The 24,163-nt window shown below is 38.5% G+C and overlaps 2 protein-coding genes across 4 annotated transcripts in view; both read left to right on the forward strand.

Moving 5' to 3' along the window:
* The window catches only part of LOC149222129 (Ubiquitin system component Cue protein), a 283,839-nt gene extending 273,597 nt beyond the window's left edge, over positions 1-10,242 (forward strand). For 2 of the 3 annotated variants that reach the window (XR_016249406.1, XR_016249407.1), the window contains 4 exons: positions 7,428-7,525; positions 7,646-8,076; positions 8,547-9,965; positions 10,094-10,242. Coding sequence is in view for 1 of the 3 variants with exons in the window: in XM_089385272.1 (XP_089241398.1) it covers positions 7,428-7,525; positions 7,646-8,076; positions 8,547-9,847 (1,830 nt within the window). In the remaining 2 variants the exon portion in view is untranslated. Of the gene's footprint in view, positions 1-7,427; positions 7,526-7,645; positions 8,077-8,546; positions 9,967-10,093 lie in introns of those variants that run through there. The other variant, XM_089385272.1, reaches the window with a different exon arrangement.
* Positions 10,243-22,013: 11,771 nt separating this feature from the next.
* Positions 22,014-22,775, forward strand: LOC149222130 (uncharacterized). Its single transcript, XM_089387515.1, has one exon. The coding sequence runs from the start codon at positions 22,014-22,016 to the stop codon at positions 22,773-22,775; it is 762 nt and encodes a 253-aa protein (XP_089243641.1).
* Positions 22,776-24,163: the final 1,388 nt, after the last annotated feature.

Raw genomic sequence — 24,163 nt, forward strand, 5'->3', positions numbered from 1 at the left:
GAATTTATAACCATACATAAGCATATCATATGTCCAAGAATATTAATACATCTGACCTAGACCAAACTAGGACTTCAACCAGAAGGACACATCTATACATGCTTAGAATTCATTATCATGCAAATATATTTCATATCATGTGTTAGTCAAACCCAACTTCACAATGATCAATAAGAGTTAGACGCACAATCATCTTGATTACACTAAGGTTTGATCAGATAAACACACATATCAAGGAAAACATTTCTAAGACGATATAAGGGTCTTGCTCACACATTCCACTAAACCCCAATGAGTTGGGGTTCCAATGTAGAAACATAGAAAAACCAATACGACCAAAATTTCAAGCGTTTCGAGACATTAGACCTTATCACTCAACCCTAACAAGTAAGGATTTTCTGATCGTACCAAAATCCCAAACATGACCTTATCAATAGGACTTCAACTAACATTTCACAATATCCCTAAGCAGTTTTAGGGTTTCAAACATTCACATTAGCATACCCTTCAGTTAGGGTTTTCCAAAACCTGTCTAGTGTTCTACATAGTCAATCAAGTCTATGAATGGGGGGGGTAGATTGATCAAGAGATGAATCACCCAAAGAAGAATCACTATGATTCAATACAACTAGTCATAACAAAGGTAGTAATAGTGTAACGAATAAAATATATATAAATAATGTAAAATAATGTAAACAATAATAATCGTAAATAATGATTAGTTAACTAGTAATTAGGTTGAAGAGGCATGTCTAAATGAGACATGACTCTTCATGAAGAGACACTTGCTTGATATATAAGCAAGCCTCTCGTTCTAATTGTAAATCATTCTTATTCTTATACACACATTTAATATATAATATTTTTATCGTCATGGATATCTTGATATTCCAAGTCTTTTGGAGTAATTAATTTATAGAAGGAACTTTGTTCGCTTCATTTGGTATCAGAGGAGTTCGGTCCTCTCGGTTATTTGACCTGTGCACAAAGCTCGTTCTCCGATCCAAGTCTTTAGTCTTTGGCTATCGAAATTCGTCAACCTTGTTGCCATATAATTGAAGCATTTTGCTCAATATTTGGGAGTTTCTCCTTTTCTCCTTTTTTTAGGCCTTTGGCCATAAAAAAAAATAAAATAAATTTAACAAAAAAAAATATAAGTAAATAAAATAAAAAGAAGAAGAACAAAAAAAAAAGTAAAAGAAAAAACAACACGGATACAAAATCTCGTACGAAGTATATTTAAAACTTCTTACATGGAGAAGCCCGTGGTTTTAAAAACAACCCATGGTAATTGTCCATGGTATTTTAAAAAGTAAAAGAAAACAAAAACAAAAAACAAAAAACAAAAGGAATACGTTTTACTTTTTACGTGGAGAACATTTTAACAGAGGTTTTAAAAACAACCCATGGTATTTTAACATCGTGATCGTGACGTGACCTTTATATTTATTAAGTGGGGTGACATTAAAAATTTATAAGGAAGTAATTAAGTATATAAAAAAAGGGACCAATTTATTATTAAAAAAAGAAGTGAAACTATTATTATTATAAGATAATAAAGTTATTTTGAAAAGGAGTCTTAATATAAAGAAATACATACATATATAGAGGGAAACAATATAAAGGAGTATTTTTTTTTAATAAAAGGGTATTCAAGTTTTTAACAATCCACATTAAGGGAGAAAAAAAATAAAAAATATGGAATTCCTTATTAGGGAACAAAAACAATCAATCGCAAGAGATATAGAACAATTAATTACAATAATGGAGCGATAGGCTGAGGAGAGAAAGAGAATGGATTCCTTCTTCGATTCTCTACATCCATCATCACTTCCACAAAATGATGTTATCCAGTGTACCGAGAAAGTGCAGCTAAAAGATCAAAAGAATGAAAAAATAACCAAAATTCAACAAAGCAAGGAAGTGTTAGAACGCGAACATAAAAATCCTGTGGATATACATTAAAAAGAAATAATGGAAAAGGACGAAAAAATTTCTCGTCTCAAGGACCACGTCGAAAAATTACTAGCACAAGTGAAGAAGACTAAAGTCTCAAAGAAAGGACTCATGCAGCTTTTATCAGAACAAGAAGAGGAAAATTTATGTTTAAAGAACCTTAAAATTCAAAACACTGAAAATAAGGTTGATAAATCAGAAATCAAAGAACTTTTACAACTGAAAAACCATAATCAAAGTCTACTCACTCAAATTAAGAAGCTTAAGGATGATAAGAAAGCATTAAAAGATAAGTTGGAACAATTCGCTCAAGAAGAAGCATCAGAATCTCTAGTCGTAGCAGTCCAAGTTGAAAATAAGGGAACGAATACCAATCCAGTGAATATGACAACTCAAGAAGACAAGTCAGTTGAAGAAATGACACACTTAGATGTTGCAGTTCAGACAATGGACATCCCAAGTGAATGTTCCATAACCAATTCAACAACATCTTCGCCAGAAGAAAATCTAAAAACTCCATATCGACATCTGAATCATGAGAGTAGACCAATCAACCATGCTACGTATCGGTACCATTCAGACCAGAAACAACAAATTGATGTTCCAGATAATAGTGATGTAACCTCAATCCAGTCTTATGCTAACAAGTCGTTACAAAATTCCAGTGATCAGAATACTATACAAAAGATTAATCTGGGATGGTCTGATCCCTTCTCAGTGTGACAATTTTGTTTGTCACTAAGAAGATCGTATCAACTTGTATCAACAAGGATGACTATATCGAGACAGAAAGACTTTCGAAGCTGAAAAAGAGATAAGCCTTTTTCATCGACAAGCTTTGAGTACAAATCTTTTTGAGGAAGGAGGCAATATAACGAATAAAATATATATAAATAATGTAAACAATAATAATCGTAAATAATGATTAGTTAACTAGTAATTAGGTTGAAGAGGCATGTCTAAATGAGACATGACTCTTCATGAAGAGAAACTTGCTTGATATGTAAGCAAGCCTCTCGTTCTCATTGTAAATCATTCTCATTCTTATTCACACATTTAATATATAATTTATCCTCATGGATATCTTGATATTCCAAGTCTTTTGGAGTAATTAATTTATAGAAGGAACTTTGTTCGCTTCAACTAGATCATCAAATGAATAATCATTTCGATCAATGTATTCAAAGCATACCTTTGTTTCTTGATTAACCTTGTCTTGAGAGATCATCCTTCTTTCGGATGCTTTCCTAATCAAGACAACAAAGGGAGAAAGGTGATTAGTATTTTAATATAATCAGAGCTAAATGAATACATGAATCCAAAACTGAAAAGACCTATAACTTCTAAAAATATAAAACAAGATATGTAAAGCTACAAGCAAGAGACTTAATAGTGTAAGTCCCTAAGGTTAGGTTCTTTGAGCTTGACTTTCTTTTGAGTCTCCTTCCATAGCAAGGCTGGCTTGATCTCTTCCTCTCTTCTTATTCTTTGGATTCTCAGGGCAGTCACTTTTGAAGTGACCCTTCTTATGACATTGATACTCTATCATGGACATGTCAACTTTCTTCCTCGATCCCTTCGATCTTTTTCCTTTATGATGAGCAACATAAGCATTTGATACTCCTTCAGGATCGACAACCATTGAGATCCTTAATTCTTCTTGACTACAGGTGGTCGATAATTCTTCAAAGGTGGGAGCTACCTTCCAACTATTGAGACCTGCAATAAATGCACCCCAAGAGGGTGGCAATCCTAATAGAGTAGTGATCACCAGTTCTTTGTTTGGAACAATCTCATCAATGGCCAAGAGATCATCCTTGAGTCTAGCTATCTTCACAAAGAAGGTTGCCATAATATCTTCTTTAGTCATTTTCGTAGTCGTCAACTCATTCTTCAAACTTGCTACATGACCATGTTCTTAATAGTGAATAGATTCGACAAGGCTTCATACATCTCCTGAGCATGATCGATGTTAGCTATGAATGGAACAAGATATTCCTTTATTCCTTCTACCATCAGAGTCATGACCACCAATTCTAAATCCTTGAATTTTGCTTTGTCGACATCACTGACTTTCTATGCCTTTCTGCACTGCTGCAACCACCTCTGTGCTGCCAGAGACCATTGCACTCTAGCACTGCCTTGCCGTTCCATCCGCATCTTGCTTCTACTGACATCCGTCATCCTGCTACTGTCTCTCGGGACTCTCGTAGCCAGATATGATCCAAGAGTTTGGGTACCTCAAGGATCCTACCCATTATCTTCCTGACTACAGCTTGATGTCACCCTACCTCTTCTCTAGAGGTGCATGAGCACTCATGGCACAATCGTTATTCATCTTGACTTCTTTCTCCGCCTTAGCTGGAGCTGCGTTGGAGTCAGAAGCCTCTCCCTTATTCTTCTTCTTGGGACACTGGGTTGCATAATGACCCAGCTCCCCACAATGGAAACACGTTACGTTGGAGATGTCCTTTTTCTTCCTCTTCCCCTGCTGTCTCGCAGATGCCAGAGCCGCATCCTCCTCCTCTTTCTTGATTCAACCTCCTTTGCTGCTACTCCCCGCCTTGGTCAGCCGTCTGATCTTTTCTTGGCAAAGAGCTGCCCACATCTCTTTCGATCCTAGAAGAGTCGCTTTGCCCAAAATGCTTTGGACAAATGTCTCCCAATCCTCGGAGACTTCATTCAGGGCGGTTCTCACCGTGAACTCCTAATCTGACTTGGCCCCTATGGAAGTAAGTTGGTCCCGAATCTCCTGCAACCTGCTGAGGTATAGATCTATTTGCTGCCCCTTCTGCATTTGATATGACCGCAGCTGATTCTCCAGTAGCATCTTCCTCTGCACGAAAGTGCCCTAATACAATGTCGTCAAAGTATCCCACATCTCCTTTGCCGTGTTTTTCTCGACAATATGCTGTACTACATGGTCCTTGACCCCATCAAAGATTATGCACTTTGCCTTCGCCATTGCATCCTCGTACCTTTCATTATGAACTGGGTCGACTGGGATAGCCACGGTTCTCAAGGAAAAGCCCTTGACGCGATGTCTCTCCAGAACAGACATGATCTTGGCCTTCCAGATGACAAAGTTGGAGGCCTTGTCCAACCTATCCTGATCACTGAGTCTGTTCATTGCCATCTTCACTCTTCTCCTGGACTCCCTCTGAGTCTCGACTTCCCTCCTGGAAGTTCTCTCCTAGACTCCCTCTGAGTCTCGATTTCCCTCCTGGAAATCCTCTTGCCAACTGTCAGACTACTCCTCTCTGATCCTCTTTGCACCTGCAATACGGATATGGATTTCTTGGCTAGAAATCCCTCAAGGCAGCAACTCCCTCTACCTTGGTTCTGTCCCGTTAGGTACTGTTCTGCTTCAACAACAACGCCCCACGAACTTCCCAATCCACAATTTGCGCACAACTCCCTAGGCCCCAGCAGCTGAAGAAACTGAGCCTCTTAGCTCTGCGCAATCCCAACAAAGGTTGAATTGCTCCTTTGGCGAACTACATCAAGCCTACCTGACTGAGTAGGATGACGTGGCTCTTCATGAGCCTCTTTTGCCTCTCTTTGCCTCTGCGCTGACCCTCTCTTTGGCTCAAAATGATGACGCAGGCCCTCTACGTCGCTCCTCTACTGCCTTTTGCTTAGGAACAACTTTGTCTTTCAGGACAATTGTTTCCGCTGCAAATTTTTTGATTTAGTTGATGCCTTCAGCTCTCCTGTGATCTGCAAGCTCTGATACCATGTTTGAATTTCTATGTCTAACACGTCAGAAATTCTTCCTGCATTATTTGGTTTATTTCACCTACTTGTTTATTCATTAACAAGTTATTTAACCATATAAATACTGAAAATAAACACAAATGCAGTCTCAACCATCTACAAATCATCAACTGAAATAACAGACAAACACACAAGGGACACCATTATTTTTGGACAATCATCCCCGAAAAAACCCAACTTGGGAAAACTGGTGCAACAGTTCTAAGGGTTTTATTATTAAGCAACTTTCTTGAGTACAACTAGGGTGCCAAACTGGCTCACCCAACAATGATATCTATTTGGTAGTAATACCTCTGTTCGGAAGTAGATATTTAGCAAGTCTGCTCCATGAAATCTCTTCCAACGCTTCTTTGAGGCTCTGCGTTAGCCCTTCTGGCCTCGACGTAGCTCTGAAACCCCCTTCGTTAGCCTTCTGCTGCTCTGCGCTGGCTCTCTGGCCTTCTACGTCACCCACGCAGGCCCTGCTAGCCTCTGCACAATCCCTCTGGCCCTCTGCGTGGCTCCTGCTGGCTCTGCATAGCCTCCTCAATCACTGTGCTGGCCCTCCAGTACTATCTCTGCCTCTCTGGTATGCACTCACTGCCCTCGCTGCAACTCAGATCACTTGTTTGAATTTTTTCAACAAACCCCGCTCCAGAAAAGCGAACCGACTGATCAATCTTGGTGTATCTCCAACTGACCCTCAAGCCTCCTCTTATACTTTCCTGTTGAGTCTTCAACGACCGAGATTAAGTCTCTGATCAATGGCTAAGATTAAAGTTGGCTTGATCCATGTCATTTAGAACATTCTCACCAAGTTTTATATTAATACCCATTAATATTTTAATTTTCCTAAGTTTAGACGTAGGAACTCCATTAAAAATATTAATTATTTTAATATCTCTCTAACCAGGTGGAATTTCCCCAAACCATATTTGGGTTTTGGAGATCTCATGTGCTTTAGCCTCTCCACCGATTTTCATCGCTAGAGCACATCCCATGCTACCCCAAATCAACACTTCCCAACTAAGAGAATTTGAACTTGATGAGAGAGTGATGCTCCAAAATGAATTTGATGACCTTCCTTTTATAGGCTTCTTGAGAGGTCAAATAGGGTCCTTAGGCCGACTTGATCTTCTCTTAGGCCGACATGGTGTGGAGGTTACATAATTCATATTTGACTCAATACTTAAACTTTTTACATGATTCAAAGGCCCAAGAAGGTTCTCTTTAAATGTACAGTAATTCTATAGACTCGAAATAAATCCTAGAAGTCCTTAGTGGGGACTTTGACCTAAAACATGGTGACCCAAGCATGAAACCCATGCTTTAATATGTCACAATAATAATAAAATAAAATGCTTTTCTTTATTCTTTTGACAAGTACATTACATAATGACTCAAGTACATTATTGAAGACCGAACATAATTACATTTTTCAACAAATGGACCACAACACTTTGGTATGAAATGTTGATTTAAAAATGGATGAGATACTTCCGGAAAGTTGCTCATGCAATGATAGTGTTTGCAGAAGTTAAGGTCTGAAATAGGGGTTTTACAATTGGATTGCTAGTGTACAATTTTCTTTCTTCTACATAGTTGCAAATCTTCCTAAAATAGGGGTTTTACAATTTGATTGCTAGAGTACACTTTTCTTTCTTCTACATAGTTGCAAATCTGACTAAGATAGGGGTCGTAAAACTTGATTGCAGGTTATGGACTTCATAAATGATGCTGTTGCTACTCTGGATGCTTTTGTGGAAGCATATCCTGCTGCTGCCTCATGTTTCATCTCTCGAGGGGTTTCCAAGTACGATTCCTTACTTTTTGCTATTGTTACTTCTCTACCTTCTATAATTCTTACATTGGCTCTTCTTAATTTTAGTGAGAAATCCTGATGATATGTTGAAAAATGTTTTGATGGGCTCAGTGAAGATAATCAAGAATTGCTCTCTGCCTTGGCAAATATATATGATTTTCTGCTGCCATTATTAAAGAATGGTTTTACTTTGATAACGGATAATGCCCTCAAGTCTGCTTCTAATAATATGGAGCTTCTTGTGCAACCACGCTTGAAAACTCTGGGTGCAAGAATTGTAAAATTTGCTTGGCAGTTGCTTCACATATGCTATCTTTGTAAAGCGTTTGGTCAGGACGACTATCAGTTTCCAAGTACAAAGATCTTTCCAGCACAAGTAGAAGATCCAGTTGTTAGAGGAGATATTATAATACAAGTAGTTGGCGAGATGGCGGCAGGAAGCTCTGGTGGTGTTGATGTGCCTATTAGTAGTGGATCATTTCTCTCAAATATTGAGCGGAGGCACCAACTTATGAGCAAGATTGAGGAGCTCTCTAAGGATGGTAACTACTTCCAATTCCTTATAATTTTTATTACAAAAATTTCCATGATGTCATGTTTGTAAAAGATAATAACATATATGTTTTGTACTGTATTATGTAAATAAAGGCAGCTATTGTTTCTTTACTACTAAGACTTCGTATCCGCTTTTGATTCAAATTTAGTGCTCTTTATTTAACCTTGGAACTCGGTAAACTCTGACCCTTTATTTCATATCATGTGATGTCTTGGTTAGAGTCTTATATATTACATATTGTAGGCCCTCTGTTTTTTAAGCATAAATAGTGAAAATTTTATACAATGGTTTTTGCATAATTAGCAGTATAAAATATTATGGCCAATTGGAACTTCCAAAATAAGTTCTGTGATTAGTTTATGTAGAATTGGCCCCATTGAAAAACTAATCCTTATTTTTTATTTCTGTCAATACATTTCAGGCTATAAATCTCAATTTTTTTTTTTCTCTTCACAGGATGGATTCATTTAGATGAGGCACAACATGATCATCTATCACTATTAGTAGGCCACATTAAGTCCAAAACTGAGAATGGTGCAGGTGAGAAAGTTCTTTACAGGTCAACCTTATCGTCAAAAGATCAGAGTACCACAGATGAACAGACTGCCATTCTTCAGTCAAAAATCAGTCAAATCAAGGATATCTTTCCAGATTACGGTGATGGGTTTTTATCTTCATGTTTGGATGTTTATAATGGTAATCCTGAAGAAGTAATTCAACGGATCTTGGAGGGGACATTTCATCCGGACTTATTAGATTTGGACACTTCTCTTCAATCAAAACCCAATAATAAACAACCTATAAACAAAAATGACAAAGGAAAAGGGAGGTTGGATGAAACTACATATTTCAATCAAGATAAATACAAACTGAATGGTTCTTACATGCAAAATATGACTGCTTCTTCCTCATCTTCTGCAAGTGAGTTACAGAAGCCTTCAGTGGTACCTGACATGAAGTCAAATGCATCTGGGCGGTATGTGCGTCGCCAAAAGGATGATGATGTAAATGCTGCAAATATTCTTGATCAGCAAGATGTTAAAAATACCTTTCGTTCTGCTATACTTGCTACCCAATATGAGGATGAATATGATGACTCCTTTGATGATTTAGGCACAGGTGTTGTAGATTCAGGGATTGCTGAGACAGACAGCTTCTTGCTTCATCCACAGTCAGCTTCTAGATGGACAGTTGAAAGCACCCTAGATGATGCTGGGCCATCTAGAAAAGTTTATGATTCATTGGATGACAGGACATTCAGAGAAAACTCAGCTAAAGTTCCACATGGAAAGCAAGTTTCTGAAGGATCTCTTCCAGACGCAAGGGTGCATGCACCCACTTTTCAAAAAACTGGTAACAATGCTTATGTTAGAGGAAAACAGAAGGAAGAGCAGAAACCACAATTCTATCTCAAAGATGGAAAAAATTATAGCTACAAAGTGGTAGGTGCAGTTGCTGTTTCCAGTGCTGAAGAGGCAGATGTACTGAGAAAAATAGAGGAGGAAACTATTTATGGTCTGGGAGCAGGGGGGAATGTTCCTTTGAAAGCATTAGAATCATCAAATGATACTCCATTAAATAATGTTAATAATAATAATGTTAACATAGCAGGCCATAGAGGTAGTATACGGGGAAGGGGTGGTAATGGAAGGGGTGTGGGTCGAGGTGACAAGACATACGGTGAAAAAAACAATGATAATCATCACAGGAAAGATCGAGCAACAAGAAAGCACTTCAATAGTGTAGGTGGATATTAGCATTTGATAAAGTCTGGGATCACGTGTACTCCGGAAAAGTACGTAGCACACCAGGGTTAAAGATTGAACCTGATTGCATAGCTGATACAATTTTGTACCAATCAAGTTCGCTTTGAAGGTATGATTTGGTTGAATTATTTTCTAATGGAGTATTATTTACGTTTCCCAATGCCCCTTGCTATTCATCTGCGCTTCACATGGTGAGATAGACTATCTACTTTCTAAAGTTAGATATAATATTTACAGGAGTATCATAATTCCAGAAGGTCAACTGCAAATGGGGAAAAGCATCAGCTCATATTTAATTTGACGAGGAAACAAGGATAGAAAGAATGGCCTTATATGATCTGTCACCTGTCTGATGTGCTTCTCCATTAAATAGAAAATCAGATACATATTGCATAGGATAATTGTGAAATAGCTTAAAGAGTTGGGCAGAAGATTCCAAACCTTCTGAGTTGCTCATGGAAGTTAAGGGCTGGAAATTATCGCATGCTGGCATAGTTTCTGATGTCAATTGTTGAATATATCTATGGAAAACTCCACATGTATGTTGCTTTAGATGAGTCCAGTGGATCAGCAATTACATATATCTATAGATTAAATTAGTTTGGCAGCTGAAAATGTTCCACTATTGGAAATGCCGTTTGTATTGTTTTCAGCAAAGATTAAAAATACATAGTAAAGCTGAGTGTACACTGTAAATCTTTCTCTATGCAGTATGGCTTGAGCTAGTTATGGCATTATTTTGCAAGCAGAATCAATATGATTGTTTAAGAATTGGTTACATAATCTTTGAAGTCTGTATTAATGCTGCCTTTTGTTATTACTACATTTTTTATGCATTCAGAGAATGTCTGTTATGTAGTGGATTCTAGGCTGTAACATTTTGGTTCTGATTTAAATTATCCTGATGGTGTGAAGTTTGATATGATGGTTCATCAATTTTACTATTCAATAACATGGCAGAGTTGAATTTTTTCATTGTATATGATCGTTTTTCGTGTACATCCGTTGTTGGTTTTAGCCGGCAGGCTTTATCATGTTAAGGGCTATGTCAATTTGCTGTTATGCAATAAATCTTTTCTAAAAGAACAATGTACTCTAGTGATACAAGTGCTTTGATTTTTTTTTTAATAAGTAACTGGGATGAGAATATTGTATTAAATCAAAATCCATGCCTAGATCGTGGCCTGTACAACAGGTGAGTATAATGAAAATCTTTTGATGGCAACTATAACCGTAACTTCACAATTGGTCTTTATTCTCATTATCTATTAGCCGTTTTAATATCGTAAAGGATACATGGTCTTTGGAGGTGTAGATTCTCCAAATATCCTGTGGAGACAGACAAAAATTACACTTTATAGCAACCCATTGTTAAGGAATAGTTGTGAGGGAAGGAATACAATTTTTCATTAGGACTCATGCATCCAAGTTTACAACTTTATTCGCGAGATTATCTGCAGTATAATTGTTCATTCTCGAAACATTAAAGAAACTAATAGTAGAGAAGGTTAGTTTTAGATCCTTGATTCGATCAATAATGCTTTGCCACTTGTAATCCTTAGGCAAAGATCCATGAACAAGGTGATGGATAACCAACGATGAATCTCCTAACATCACCAAATCTTCAATGTTTGCTTCTTTGGCCATAAGGAACCTTTGCGGTAATTGTTATGCTCTTGACCTACGAGAAATTCCAGAATACCAAATATGCGGAAAATTACAACCCTGAACACAGAATAAAATGAGAAAAACAACAAGTATTTTATTATTCAGAGATAAAAGCAATGTTCACTTGCCTCTTCGAGGGGGCAACTTCCAACAGCGCAGAGCTCTATTACAAAATAAGACTATGATCATTCCCTTCTAACTACGACTATTTATAGCTAAACGACCTTCAACAACCTAACTGATCCAAAATGGATCCTAAAAACCCTCTAAGTCTTCAATACTTAAAAACTATCGCAAAGGATAAACCTTCAAGAATGGTGGATTACACTATTGGGCAAAAAAGACACACGTAAATAGTGAAAACAGAGCCTATTGGAAGCCAAAACAACAATGCACAAGAGTCGTCGGATCTGGCCGATCAATGGTCTAGATCTGATTGACATATCGCAATCGGTGGTAGCAGGCGGAGTTAATTGGGCGCGGACTTATGGAAATCGTGATAACGATCAAGCGCGATTAGATGAGGATCGTCGATCAAGCGTGCAGATCCGACGGTCCAGATCTACCCACGCTATATCGCGTCGCTCATAGGCATATACAGAAGGACTTAACCTGCAGCCCGAAGGATTGGTGATATGCACAATATCGCTTCGCCATTATATAAGGGGTGATGCCACAGGGCAGCGACCATGCGTTGCGTCGATAGCCAATAAGGCCGATCGGTGCAATCGGTGATCAGAAGCGAAAAGGGAGATGCGATAGCGATATATGGCTGGACCCCAAAGGGTTATAAATGCGATATTATGATATTTGAAGTCCGATATGGAGCATTTTGTCGGGTTTTCTGTGCATTTGGGGTTTTTCACTATAAACCCAAATACGAAGAAAACCACGACCAAGCGACTTGTGATAGTGATTTAAAGGTGGAGCCGATGGATTTTAGGGCGGAATTGATAATATTTCAGGTCTGGCAAAAGGCGTTTGGGCGGATTTTTACAGTGTTTCTGTGTATTTCTCTGTGGAAACAAAGAACGACTGTTTTGGGATTTCTAATGCGCCGATGGTCCCTTCCATTACAAAATAGGTGGCCACCATCCCTGAAGATGTTTAACAATGATTGTTTAATGCTCAGAGGGGATTTGAGCGGACAAAGGCTGGGAACCAGAGAGTTTGAAAGGGAAAATGAACAGACAAGTGCCAATTGGCTTAAAAACCACTGAATGATAGAGACAGGGGTAGGCAGTGTTGAGACAGAGAGAAGACAGAGAAAGAGAGTGAGAGGGAGAACCTGTGTACTCAAAAAGACTTGGGGGATCCAAGTAAAGCCTTGTTGTTTTATTCATGTTGTGTTGAGACTCAATTTGAGCTCATATTTGTAAAAACTCTGCTCTTGAAGACATAATAGAGAGGTCACCACTGAACGCTGGACCATGAGACGTAGCCCAAGAGTTTTGAGTGAACTCCTTGATTATTTGTTGTGTTATCCCTGTTTGTCTATTATGTTTCTCTCACTGCGCATTGTCTATATTATTCGCAATCTTTTTGATCTGTTACACTAAGTAATATAGGAAAATCCTGCACATGAGTCTATAATACCTTACAACTAATCTAAGATCTTATTTTCAGATCAAGTGGTATCAGAGCTTTGGTTTTTGGTTTGTTAAGGTTAGACAAATTTGTGCTGGACTTTTTTGAATGCTAACTAGGTCGAAGCTCAAACTGGGAAAAGGAGAACTTGTTGAAGGAAATCCAAAAATTGGAAGAGTCTATCCTAGGAGGAGAATGGGAGAAGAAATTTCATTGGAATCAGAATCTCAGTTCATGGACAGTTTTATGGACATGCGAGCCATGGTGGAAGAGATGTATCGAGAATTTAAGAAGGGTCGAGGTGAAAACACTTCAACACCCAAACAAGACAAAGGAGCAGAGGAACTTTCTCTAGATGCCCCTCCAGAGGGAAAAGGGAAAGGGAAAAAGCCTCCATCATGTCCTCCACCATCTCCTTCCTGATAAGAAAAAGAAAAAAACTTCTTTGATTAAATTAGATGTAAAGTTTGATTTGCCAATTTATGATGGAGAATTAAATGCAGAAAAGCTAGATAACTGGATTAGACAGATTGATGTATATTGCAAGGTGCATAACATTGATTCAGAGAGGAGAAAGATTCAACTGACTAGCTTTCGCCTTGCAGGAACTGCACTAGTGTGGTGGGAAGGCAAGACACAAGCTGATCTGAAGAAACAAGGTAAAATTATTTCTACCTGGAATGAATTTGTTTCTGCCATTAAAAAACAGTTCTATCCTCTAGCTTATATGCAACAAGCAATGATGAGTTGGCAAACTCTACGCCAATTAAAGGGCCAAAGTGTACAAAGTTATACCCAGGAATTTAGAAAAGAGCTTTAATTCTAGGCATATCTCTAGACTCATCTGAAACTTTGTTGAAGTATATAGGTGGTTTGCATAGCTATTTGAAGCACACCATTCTCATGTTTAACCCCACTAGCCTAGATGATGTATCGGTTCAGGCTACACATCTAGAGGCTAGAGGCAAAAATGTGAACCCAGAAGTTGGGGGATCATCAAAATCCTCTGCAAGCAAGAACAAGGAAAAGAAAACGCTGAAATGGAAGGAGAGGAAGGCAAACACTGTCCGGAAAGACAAACCTTCATGCTCTCACTGCAAGAAGGATGGACACGATGATGAAGGCTGCTAGTCTTTGCATCCGGAGCTGAAACCTAGGAAGTTCGGTGGTAAGAAGAAGAAGACTGCTGCTGCCATTCAAAAAGATTTGGGGTCAGACTCAAGTGATGAAACAACAGTGACAGACACATGTATAAAAGATAAAAATTTTGAAGCATCTACAAGTACTTATGCAAAATCTATTGATAATGAAGATAATGAGAGGAAAAGACATGAGCTTTTTCATATTAAGGTTATTTCCAAGCACCAAAAGATTGATACTTTATTTGATAGTGGATCACAAATAAACTTGATTTCTGAAGCAATTGTAAAGAAGTTGGGATTACTAACCACACTTCACAAGAATCCATATGCATTAGGTTGGGTATGTGATAAAACAAAGCTACAAGTGACTAGACAATGTAAACTTAGGTTTGCTATTGGGTCAACATTTGTAAATGAGGTTGAGTTAGATATAGTTCCCTTGGATATGTGTGGTATTGTTTTAGGAAGTCCTTACTTGTATGATAGAAAAACCATTTTCTATAGAGCTGAAAAAAGTATCAACTCACTAAAGATGGAACAAAATATATTGTAAGAGTTCATAAACTCAAAAATAACTATTCTCTCATAAACTCAGGGCAGATGAAAAGAATTGTGAATTCATGTAAACAATTTTTACTAATGGTTGTAAAGGAAAAGAACCCTGATAAAACCAATGTATTTGAATGCTGTGATGCTAAAAAGAACGCTGATTTAGTTAAAGTTGTTTCAGAATATGATATCCTATTTCAAGAACCTAAAGGTCTGGCAACCAAAAGTGAAATAGTACATGATATTCATTTGCAGCAAGATGCTCCATTGCCTTACATCGGAATGTACAGGTTATCTGCTTTAGAGAATGCAAAGATCAAGAAGTAGGTATTATGAGCTACTCGATAAAGGGTTCATAAGACCAAGAACATCACCATGCGAATCTCCAATCGTGTTGGTGAGAAGAAAGATGGTTCGTGGAGGGTGTGCATTGATTACAGAGAACTGAATAAAATAACTATCAAGAATCGTTATCCTCTTCTTCGCATTGATGATCTATTAGATCAGTTGAAAGAAACAATTTACTTTTCCAAGTTAGACTTGCGTAGTGGCTATCATCAGGTCAGAGTTGCAGAACAAGATGTATGGAATACTGTTTTCAAAACAAAGCAAGGGCTGTATGAATGGTTGGTTATGCATTTTGGCGTAACTAATGCTCCTGCCACTTTCATGAAAGTTATGAATGGTGTACTCAGACCTTTTATTGATGATTTTGTAATTCTATATTTAGATGACATTCTTGTTTTCAGTAAAATATGGGAAGAACATTTGAGGCATGTAAAACAGAGTTTAGATGTTTTGAAAAGAGAAAATCTCTATGTGAAGTTGTCAAAATGTGAATTCGGCAAAACATCTTTAAATTATTTGGGTCATATTGTACGGAGTGGTAAATTGAAGATAAATCCCTCTAAGGTTGAAGTCATTGTGAATTGGCCTGAACCCAAATCTGCTACAGAAGTTAGGAGTTTCCTATGAGTAGCACAATATTGGAGAAAGTTTATTGCTAATTTTTCCTTGATTGCAGCTCCCTTACATGCTTTAACAGGATTGAAAAAGGTGTTTCAGTGGGGAGGCAAACAACAGAAAGCTTTCGACACCTTAGAAGAAAAAATTAGTACATCACCAGTACTAGCACTGCCAGATCTTCAACGGCCATTTGAGATTGAAACATATGCCAGTGACTATGCTATGTGAGCAGTGTTGATGCAACACGGTAAACCCATATGCTATCATTTTGAGACATTTACTTCTGTAATAGTTAATTATCCCACATATGATAAAGAAATATATGCATCAGTACAGAGTGTGAAAAAGTGGAAACATTACCTAATGGGCAAAGAAACAATTATACATACAGATCATCAACCACTTCAATATTTTCACTCATAAACTAAATTGCAGCAATCAAGACACTATAGGTGGATGGGTTTTCTACAACAATTTCATCTTGTCATCAGATATAAGAAGGACATACACAATAAGGTTGCAGATATGTTATTTAGACCAATCATAAATGCATCTACTATACTTGAGCATAACTCAGTAATGCATGAAAGCTACATTGAACAATATGTTCAAGATGTAGATTTTAAAGATGTATATGCAATTTTAAGTTATGGAAAACAAGTAGAACAATTGGATTATTATGTTAAGGACCAACTCTTGTATCATTTGGGAAAGTTATGCATTCCATAAATTGAAAGAGTTAGCATAATCCGAGAAGCACATATTTCTCTTATATCAGGTCATTTTGGTGTAAGTAAAATAGTTGCATTGTTGCAAAGGTTCTGTTATTACCAAAGAATGCATGAAACAATTTCTAGATATATTAAAGGGTGTACTATGTGTGCTAAAAGCAAGCCCAGTGATAGAAAATTAGGCTTATACACTCCACTTCTAGTTCCTTCTTGTCCTTGGGAAGGTGTTTCCATGGACTTTGTTGGGGGATTGCTAAAATCTAGAAAAGGTCATGATTATTTATATGTTATTATGGATAGGTTCAGCGAAATGTGTATTTTAATACCTTGTAACAAGCAGATTACAGCTGAACAAACAACAAAGTTGTTCTTTCAGCATGTATGGGTTCATTTTGGGTTACCCACTTCCATTGTATCTAATCGAGATTCCCGATTTGTTGGGAAGTTTTGGTCAAGTCTGTGGGAATTGATGGACACCAGATTGAAGAAAAGCACAACATTTCATCCACAAACAGATGGCCAAACAGAGGTGGTCAATAGGATAGTGATCCAGTTGCTCAGAGGCTATTGCAACAAGCATCCCAAGCTTTGGGATGAACATTTGTGTTATGTGCAACATGCTTACAACTGTGCCAATCACTCTTCTACTCAGAGATCTCCTCTTGAGACTTGTTTTGGTTTTACACCAAAGTTTCCCTTGGATTTTGTTTTCGGAAAAGACATAGCAGTTGATGGACACAGTGATGTGGAAAAAGCAACCAAGTTCATTGAACAGATCCTAGAAATTCACCAGGCAGTGCAGGAACAACTGGAAAGAAGCCAAGCCAAGTATAAGGCAAGGCATGACAAGCATCGAATTGAGCATAGTTTCCAAGTTGGTGATCAAGTCTGGCTGTACATCAACAAAGACAGAATGCAAGGTGAAGGTAAGAAGATGAAGCCAATAAGGTATGGGCCTTTCAAGATAATTGAGAAAAATGGTGAAAATGTCTTTCGCCTTGATTTGCCAGCGTATATGCATATCTATTTAGTCATTAATGCAGAGAACTTGAGGCCGTATGAACTTTCATTAATTGATGATCCCGAAGAGCAAAGTTAGTTGCCTTCTATTGATGATCTGTTGCCTGAGTATCTCAATGAGTTGCAGGAAGAGACAGTTCTGGACAAGAAGGTGAGAACGACACGCAGAGGGGATGTTGAGTACCTGAGAATCAGACTCAAAGGTTCAAAACCAAGAAGTGCACGATGGATAGAGATTTGACAAGTGAGAAAGCTATATCCTCACTTATTGATGCTTATAAAACCAACTCTTGGTAGTCCAAAAGCTTTTCAGTGGGAAGGTGTGATCCAAAATGGATCCTAAAAATCCTCGTCTTCAATGCTTAAAAACAATTGCAAAGGATAAACCTTCAAGGATGGCAAATTACACTATTAGGCAAGTAAAACACGCAGAAATAGTGAAAACAGAGCCTATCAGAGGCCAAAACAACAATGCATAGGAGCCGTTGGATCTAACTGATCAACGATCCAGATCTGATCGATATATCGCAAGCGGCGGTAGCAGGCGGAGTTAATTGGGCGCGACCTTATGGAAATCGCGATAACGATCAAGCCCGATTAGATGAGGACCGTCGTTCAAGCGCCCAGATCTGACGGTCCAGATCTACCCGCGCTATATCGCATCGCTCATAGGGATATACAGAAGGGCTTAACCCGCGGCCCGAAGGATTGGCGATATGCGCAATATCGCATCGCAGTTATATAAGGGGTGATGCCACAGGCCAACGACCATGCGATGCACTGATAGCCGATAAGGTCGATCAACACAATCAACGATCGAAAGCTAAAAGGGAGATGCGATAGCGATACATGGCCAGACCTGAAAGGGTTATGAATGCGATATTATGATATTTGACGTCTGATATGGAGCATTTTGTCGGGTTTTCTGTGTATTGGGGGTTTTTCGCTATAAACCCAAATACGAAGAAAACCATGACCAAGCGACTTGTGATAGCGATTTAAAGGCAGACCCGATGGAGTTTAGGGTGGAATTGATAATATTTCAGGTCTGATAAAAGGAGTTTGGGCAGAGTTTTACAGTGTTTTTGTGTATTTCTCTGTGTAAATAGAGAACGACTATTTTGGGATTTCTAATGCGCCGATGGTCCCTTCCATTACAAAACAGGTGGCCACCATCCCTGAAGACTTTTAACAATGATTGTTTAACGCTTAGAGGGGATTTGAGGGGATAGAGGCCGAGAGCCAGAGATATCGAAAGGGAAAACGAATAGACAAGTGCCAATTGGCTTAAAAGCCATTGAACGATAGAGATAGGGGCAAGCAGTGGTGAGATAGAGAGAAGACAGAGACAGAGAGCGAGAGGGAGAGACTGTGTACTCAAAAAGACTTGGGGGATCCAATTAAAGCCCTGCTGTTTTATTCCCATTGTGTTGAGACTCAATTTGAGCTCACATTTGTAAAAAATCTGCTCTTGAAGACATAATAGAGAGGTCACAACTGAACATTAGACCAGGAGACGTAGCCCAAAATTTTTGGGTGAACTCCTTGATTATTTGTTGTGTTATGTCTGTTTGTCTATTATGTTTCTCTAACTGCTCATTGTCTATATTATTCGCAATCTTTTCGATCCATTGCACTAAGTAATATAGGAAAATCCTGCACATGAATCTGTAATACCTTAAAAGTAATCTAAAATCTCATTTTCAAATCACTAACAACTAGTGGTCTTTTGCATAACATGGGTTAACCACTTTATTTATTAATTATGGCCCGTTTGCAACTAATTGTGGTCCCTTTCTTAAATGCAGGTCAACCACTTACGATTATTAATACAAGCTTTATTGACTCTATAACTAACTATGACTATGATTTGACCCTATTGTGTTTATTACATAAATAAAGGGGTTAGGGTTGGACCCTAACATGCCCTCCCCCATCAAAAGTAGCCTTGTCTTCAAGGCTGAAGCTGCGGAAACTGCTGAAGAATAGTAGTTGCTTCCCAGGTCGCATCTTCTGGAGAGGTTTCTTTCCACTTGACGAGGACTTCCTTGATCATGCGGCCGCACAGATGTCTTTCACGAGTATCGAGGACCTGTTCAGGTTGGAGCTAGAGTGAACCTTCCTCATCCAATTCGAGTAGACTGGTTTGAATTCTGCAATTGTTCCCCACCACTTTCTTGAGGCATGATACATGGAAGACTGGATGGATTTCTAAAGTTGGTGGCAAGGCTAGCTTTTAGGCTACTGCTCCAATGCGCTGAAGTATTTGATAAGGTCCGTAGAATTTTGGAGCTAATTTCCGGCAGCCCTTTTCTTTGAGCGATGTTTGCTTATATGGTTGCAGCCGCAGGAATACCTGATCCCCTTCTTGAAAGGTGTGCTTTGAATGATGTTGGTATGTCTGTTGCTTCATTCGATTCTGAGCTTGCTGGAGATTATCTTTGAGATGAGCTATCATGGCGGCACGGTTCTGTAGGAGTTGATCAACAGCTTGCACCTTAGAGCATCCAGGTATTATAAGAAATAGATGAAGGTGGGAGTTGGCCATACACTGCTTCATATGGAGTCATCTTGGTGGCTTCATGATAGTTAGTATTATACCACTATTCAACAGTGTTCCACGGGGACTCCCCCCCAGGGGTCTAGTTTCCTAGCTTCCCTGTGCTCCAGGGACTTGGGGATGAGAAGGGGTCATTTCCCCACACCCCCAAAAATCAGGGTACATGTCAGGGGGTCGTTTCTCTATCCTGAGGAGTCGTTTCCAAAAAGGGGGACGAGGGGCACAATTTAAAAAAAATGGTTTAAAACTAAAATTTAACGTAAATTCTAAAATAACTAAGGTTTAATATAAACCAAATTTAATTAACTGTTAATTAGGTAGGGTTTCAACTTTTAAACCCTCACACCATTCGCTCCTCAATCCTCCCGTCCTTCGTTGAGCAGCGTTCCTCCAGTCGAGCATCGTTCCTCCAGTGAGCAGCACTCCCCTCTGTCGACCAGCACTCCCCGTCGAGCAGCAGTCCACTGGTCTGTTGAAGGCTGCAACACTCCTCCCCGTCGAGCAGCAGTCCACCGTCACTGTGCAGTGTCACCTGCGGCCCTACCTGAACGCTGATTGCTGCGTCTTAGATAAGTGCCAAAACTGTTTGTAAAATTTGTTCATTTTTAAATTATTTTTTTTTGTAATTCTGTAGCTTCATTTCTTATTTTTTCTTTCATTTTTTCTAATTTTTTTTTAAACTTACTTTATTTCTAAAAAAATTAGAAACTTCACTGTTTTTTTCAATTTTTTTTGTAATTTTTTTTGTAATTTTTTAGACCCATGTAAGAAGTCTTGACTGTGTTTTAATTTTTTAGGTTGCGTTTTTTTGTTTTTTTTTTGGTTTGTTTGTTTGTTTTTTGTTTTTTATTCAGTTTTGACTGTGTTCAAAAAAAAAAAATTGAAACTATTTTTGTAAATTTTAATTTTTTTTTAAATTGTTTAGAACTATTGACCGTATATTAATTTCAATTTTTTTCTCGTAAATTAAAAAAAAGAATCAGTGTTCAAAACTTCAATGTGTGTGTTGTAGCTACTAGCTCGTGTAATGTTTTTAATTTTTAATTTTTTTTTTTATTTTTTCATTACAGGCTGCAACCTACATTTTGATTCGTCATTCAACTTACAAAGTGACAACTTACAACTATGAGTCATAGTCAAACTTCTTCTGGGAACAGTGAGAACGGTGACAGTAGCTACAGTGGTAGTGAGCCACAAGATGCACAAGAAGAAGTTGAAAGCGGTCACAAGGGGGCAAGATACCAGAATAGACATTGTGTAGATTCTGGAGGCCCACCAAGAGAGCTAGAAAAATTTGGAAAGGGGACATTTAATCCTCTAAAACCACTTCTAATTTATGCAACTAGATTGTTGAAAAAGAATCCAAAAGTTGGTGGTGGCTCACGTGATTGGTTCTGCGATATTTGTAGGCATCACTTTGTTGGCAACTATACCAGGGTGAAGCAACACATTTTGGCTATTATAGGTAAAGGAGTCAATATGTGTCCCTCAAAAAACCTGAATTCAGCTCAAAGAGAGCAACTTTGGAGGCTAGAAAGGGCAGCCATTGGAAAACGATTGTTTTCTAGCAGACATGTTGATCCATCCACAAATATTCCTCCATCTAGTGCTTCATCAAAAAGGATAGGTTTTTACTCGTGCGTCTCGTTCTTGTGTAATGGGTGGTACAATGTCTGGGATGTACAACATTCTAGATTGAGATGAAACAGATGATGCAATTGGAAATTTCTTTTTGCCAATGGAATTCCCTTCCATGTTGTTCATTCTCCTTATTACAAGGAAATGGCCAAGCAATTGCAAAAATAGAGCCTTCATATGTACCACCTAGAGAACATAAACTACGAACATCAATTTTAGATAGACAAGTGTCCAAAATTAATGTGTAGAAAAATAGAACGAGACAAACATGGTTGAGGTTTGGTTGCTCTATTGTTATGGATGGATGGACTGACATCCGAAAACGCCCACTAATCAACATCATAGTGACATTTTCAGAAAGTCCATTCTTTCTTAAAGTTGTTGACTGTTCTGGAAAGCGTAAGGATGCATCTTTCCAATTTGAGCTTCTTCGAAAAGCTGTAGAGGATGTTGGGCCTCATAGTGTGGTGCAGGTTGTGACAGATGCAACAACAGTTTGTAGATCAGCTGGGTTATTGATTCAAAACAGGTATCAACATATTTTTTGGACTCCTTGTGTGTATGCCCTCAATAATGCACTGAAGGACATTGGAAAGATTCAGTGGACATCAGACTTGGTGACAACGACAAGAGATGTGCAGATGTTTATCTGGAACCGCCACTCTTCCTTGGCTATGTACATGGCTCACACGAGGAAGGAATTCCTCAAGCCCACTGATACTAGATATGCTAGCTATTTTCTCTTATCGGAGAGGATGATAGAGGTACAAGCACCTCTACAAGCCTTGGTTGTGAGTTCAGAATGGGGAAGGTGGTTAGAATCAAAGACAGACACTGGGAAGAAGGCCAGGCTTCAGGTGTTGGATAATGATTGGTGGGCAGATTGTTCTTATTTGGTGTCATTCTTGGGCCCTATTGTGGAAGTCATTCGTTACACTGATTCAGATGCCCCTAGTCGTGGAGAAATCTATGAGACCTTTGATAGTATGTTGGGTTGTGTGAAGGTAGCCATTCAGCAGAGGGAGCCTTCATTAGAGTTCTATACTTCTCATATTTGACCCATCATTCAACGTAGGTGGGATTGCATGAACACACCTTTGCACATGGCAACATATGCATTAAAACCAAAATGGTATGTTGAGAGACCTGGGAGGGTGCCTCCTATTGATGATCGAGAGGTAAAGAATGGGTTCCTAGATGCAATTGCAAAGATGTACAGTGAGAAGGAGGGGTCAAGATTTCGAAGACAGTTTGTTCAATTTGCATCTCTTAGTGTCGTCTTTAACACACCTGGTGCTCGGGCAGATCACATAGATCTAGCCCAAGATGACCTGATTGGTTGGTGGAGGATGCATGGGGATGGTGCTCCAGAGCTCAAAGATCTAGCTATGCGTTTGTTGTCTCAGATTGTTAGTTCCTCTGCAGCAGAGAGGAATTGGTCCACGTATAGTTTCATCCACTCTATCAAGAGGAACAAGCTTACCTCTAAAAGAGCAGAGAAGTTAGTTGCTGTGCATAGTGCCCTACGCCTTGAGCATGGGAAGACACCTGAGTATTTGAAGGGACTAGCAACACGATGGGATGTTGATCCAGAGGATGATGCACAGGTAGATATGGAGGAGAGACTTGATGAGAGATAGATGGGGTTGGTTGGTGTGCCACTTAGCATGTTTGAGAATTCCAGTGATTCAGATTCAGATGGTGATATGGTTGATCCTGATTTATTCATGCAGTAGCTGGATGTAGAGATTAGTGGGGCATTACCTTGAGGCTTGAGCAAAATTATGCTCGTTTATCTTTTGATATGTTGATGTTCTTATGTTATTCCGACTCTATAAAATTTTGACTCCTGATGTATGAGACTTTACTTTAGTCTTTTATAATTCTATAAAATTTTGACTCTTGATGTATGATGTATCAGACTTACTTTTATAATTTTATGTCAATATTCACTGTTCAATATTCAATGTTCATAGTAGGAAGTGGAACATCAATATGGTTTAAACTTTAATAATAATGTATGATGTATGATTATAAATTAGAATTTTAAATGTATATGATATTAGATAATGATATTCATGTCAATGATCATGCTTTGTAGCTTTTCAATTCAAACCCAATTGTCATAGTGGACTCAATTAATAAATTATATTCTATATTTATAATTTTTTAAGACCCTGATGCCCCCCGACGTTTCCTAAAAATTGGTGGGGAGCTTTTGCATAGGCCGCTCTCGCGTATCCTCGCTCCCTCACCCCCTCGTCCCAAAACCTTGGTGGAACATTGCTATTCAACTAAAGTTAGCCACTGTACCCTTTGATGCTTCTTTTCTGAAGTGAAGCACCGTAGGTATGTCTCCAAACATTTGTTGACTGCTTCAGTTTGACCATCAGTTTGGGGATGATAAGCAATACTTAGTTGGAGTTGGGTGCCTTGTAGCTTGAAC

The sequence above is a fragment of the Pinus tabuliformis genome, chromosome Q, assembly GCF_031772625.1.
Source record: "Pinus tabuliformis cultivar Carrire ecotype Pingquan chromosome Q, CPIR1, whole genome shotgun sequence".
Lineage (NCBI taxonomy): Eukaryota > Viridiplantae > Streptophyta > Pinopsida > Pinales > Pinaceae > Pinus > Pinus tabuliformis.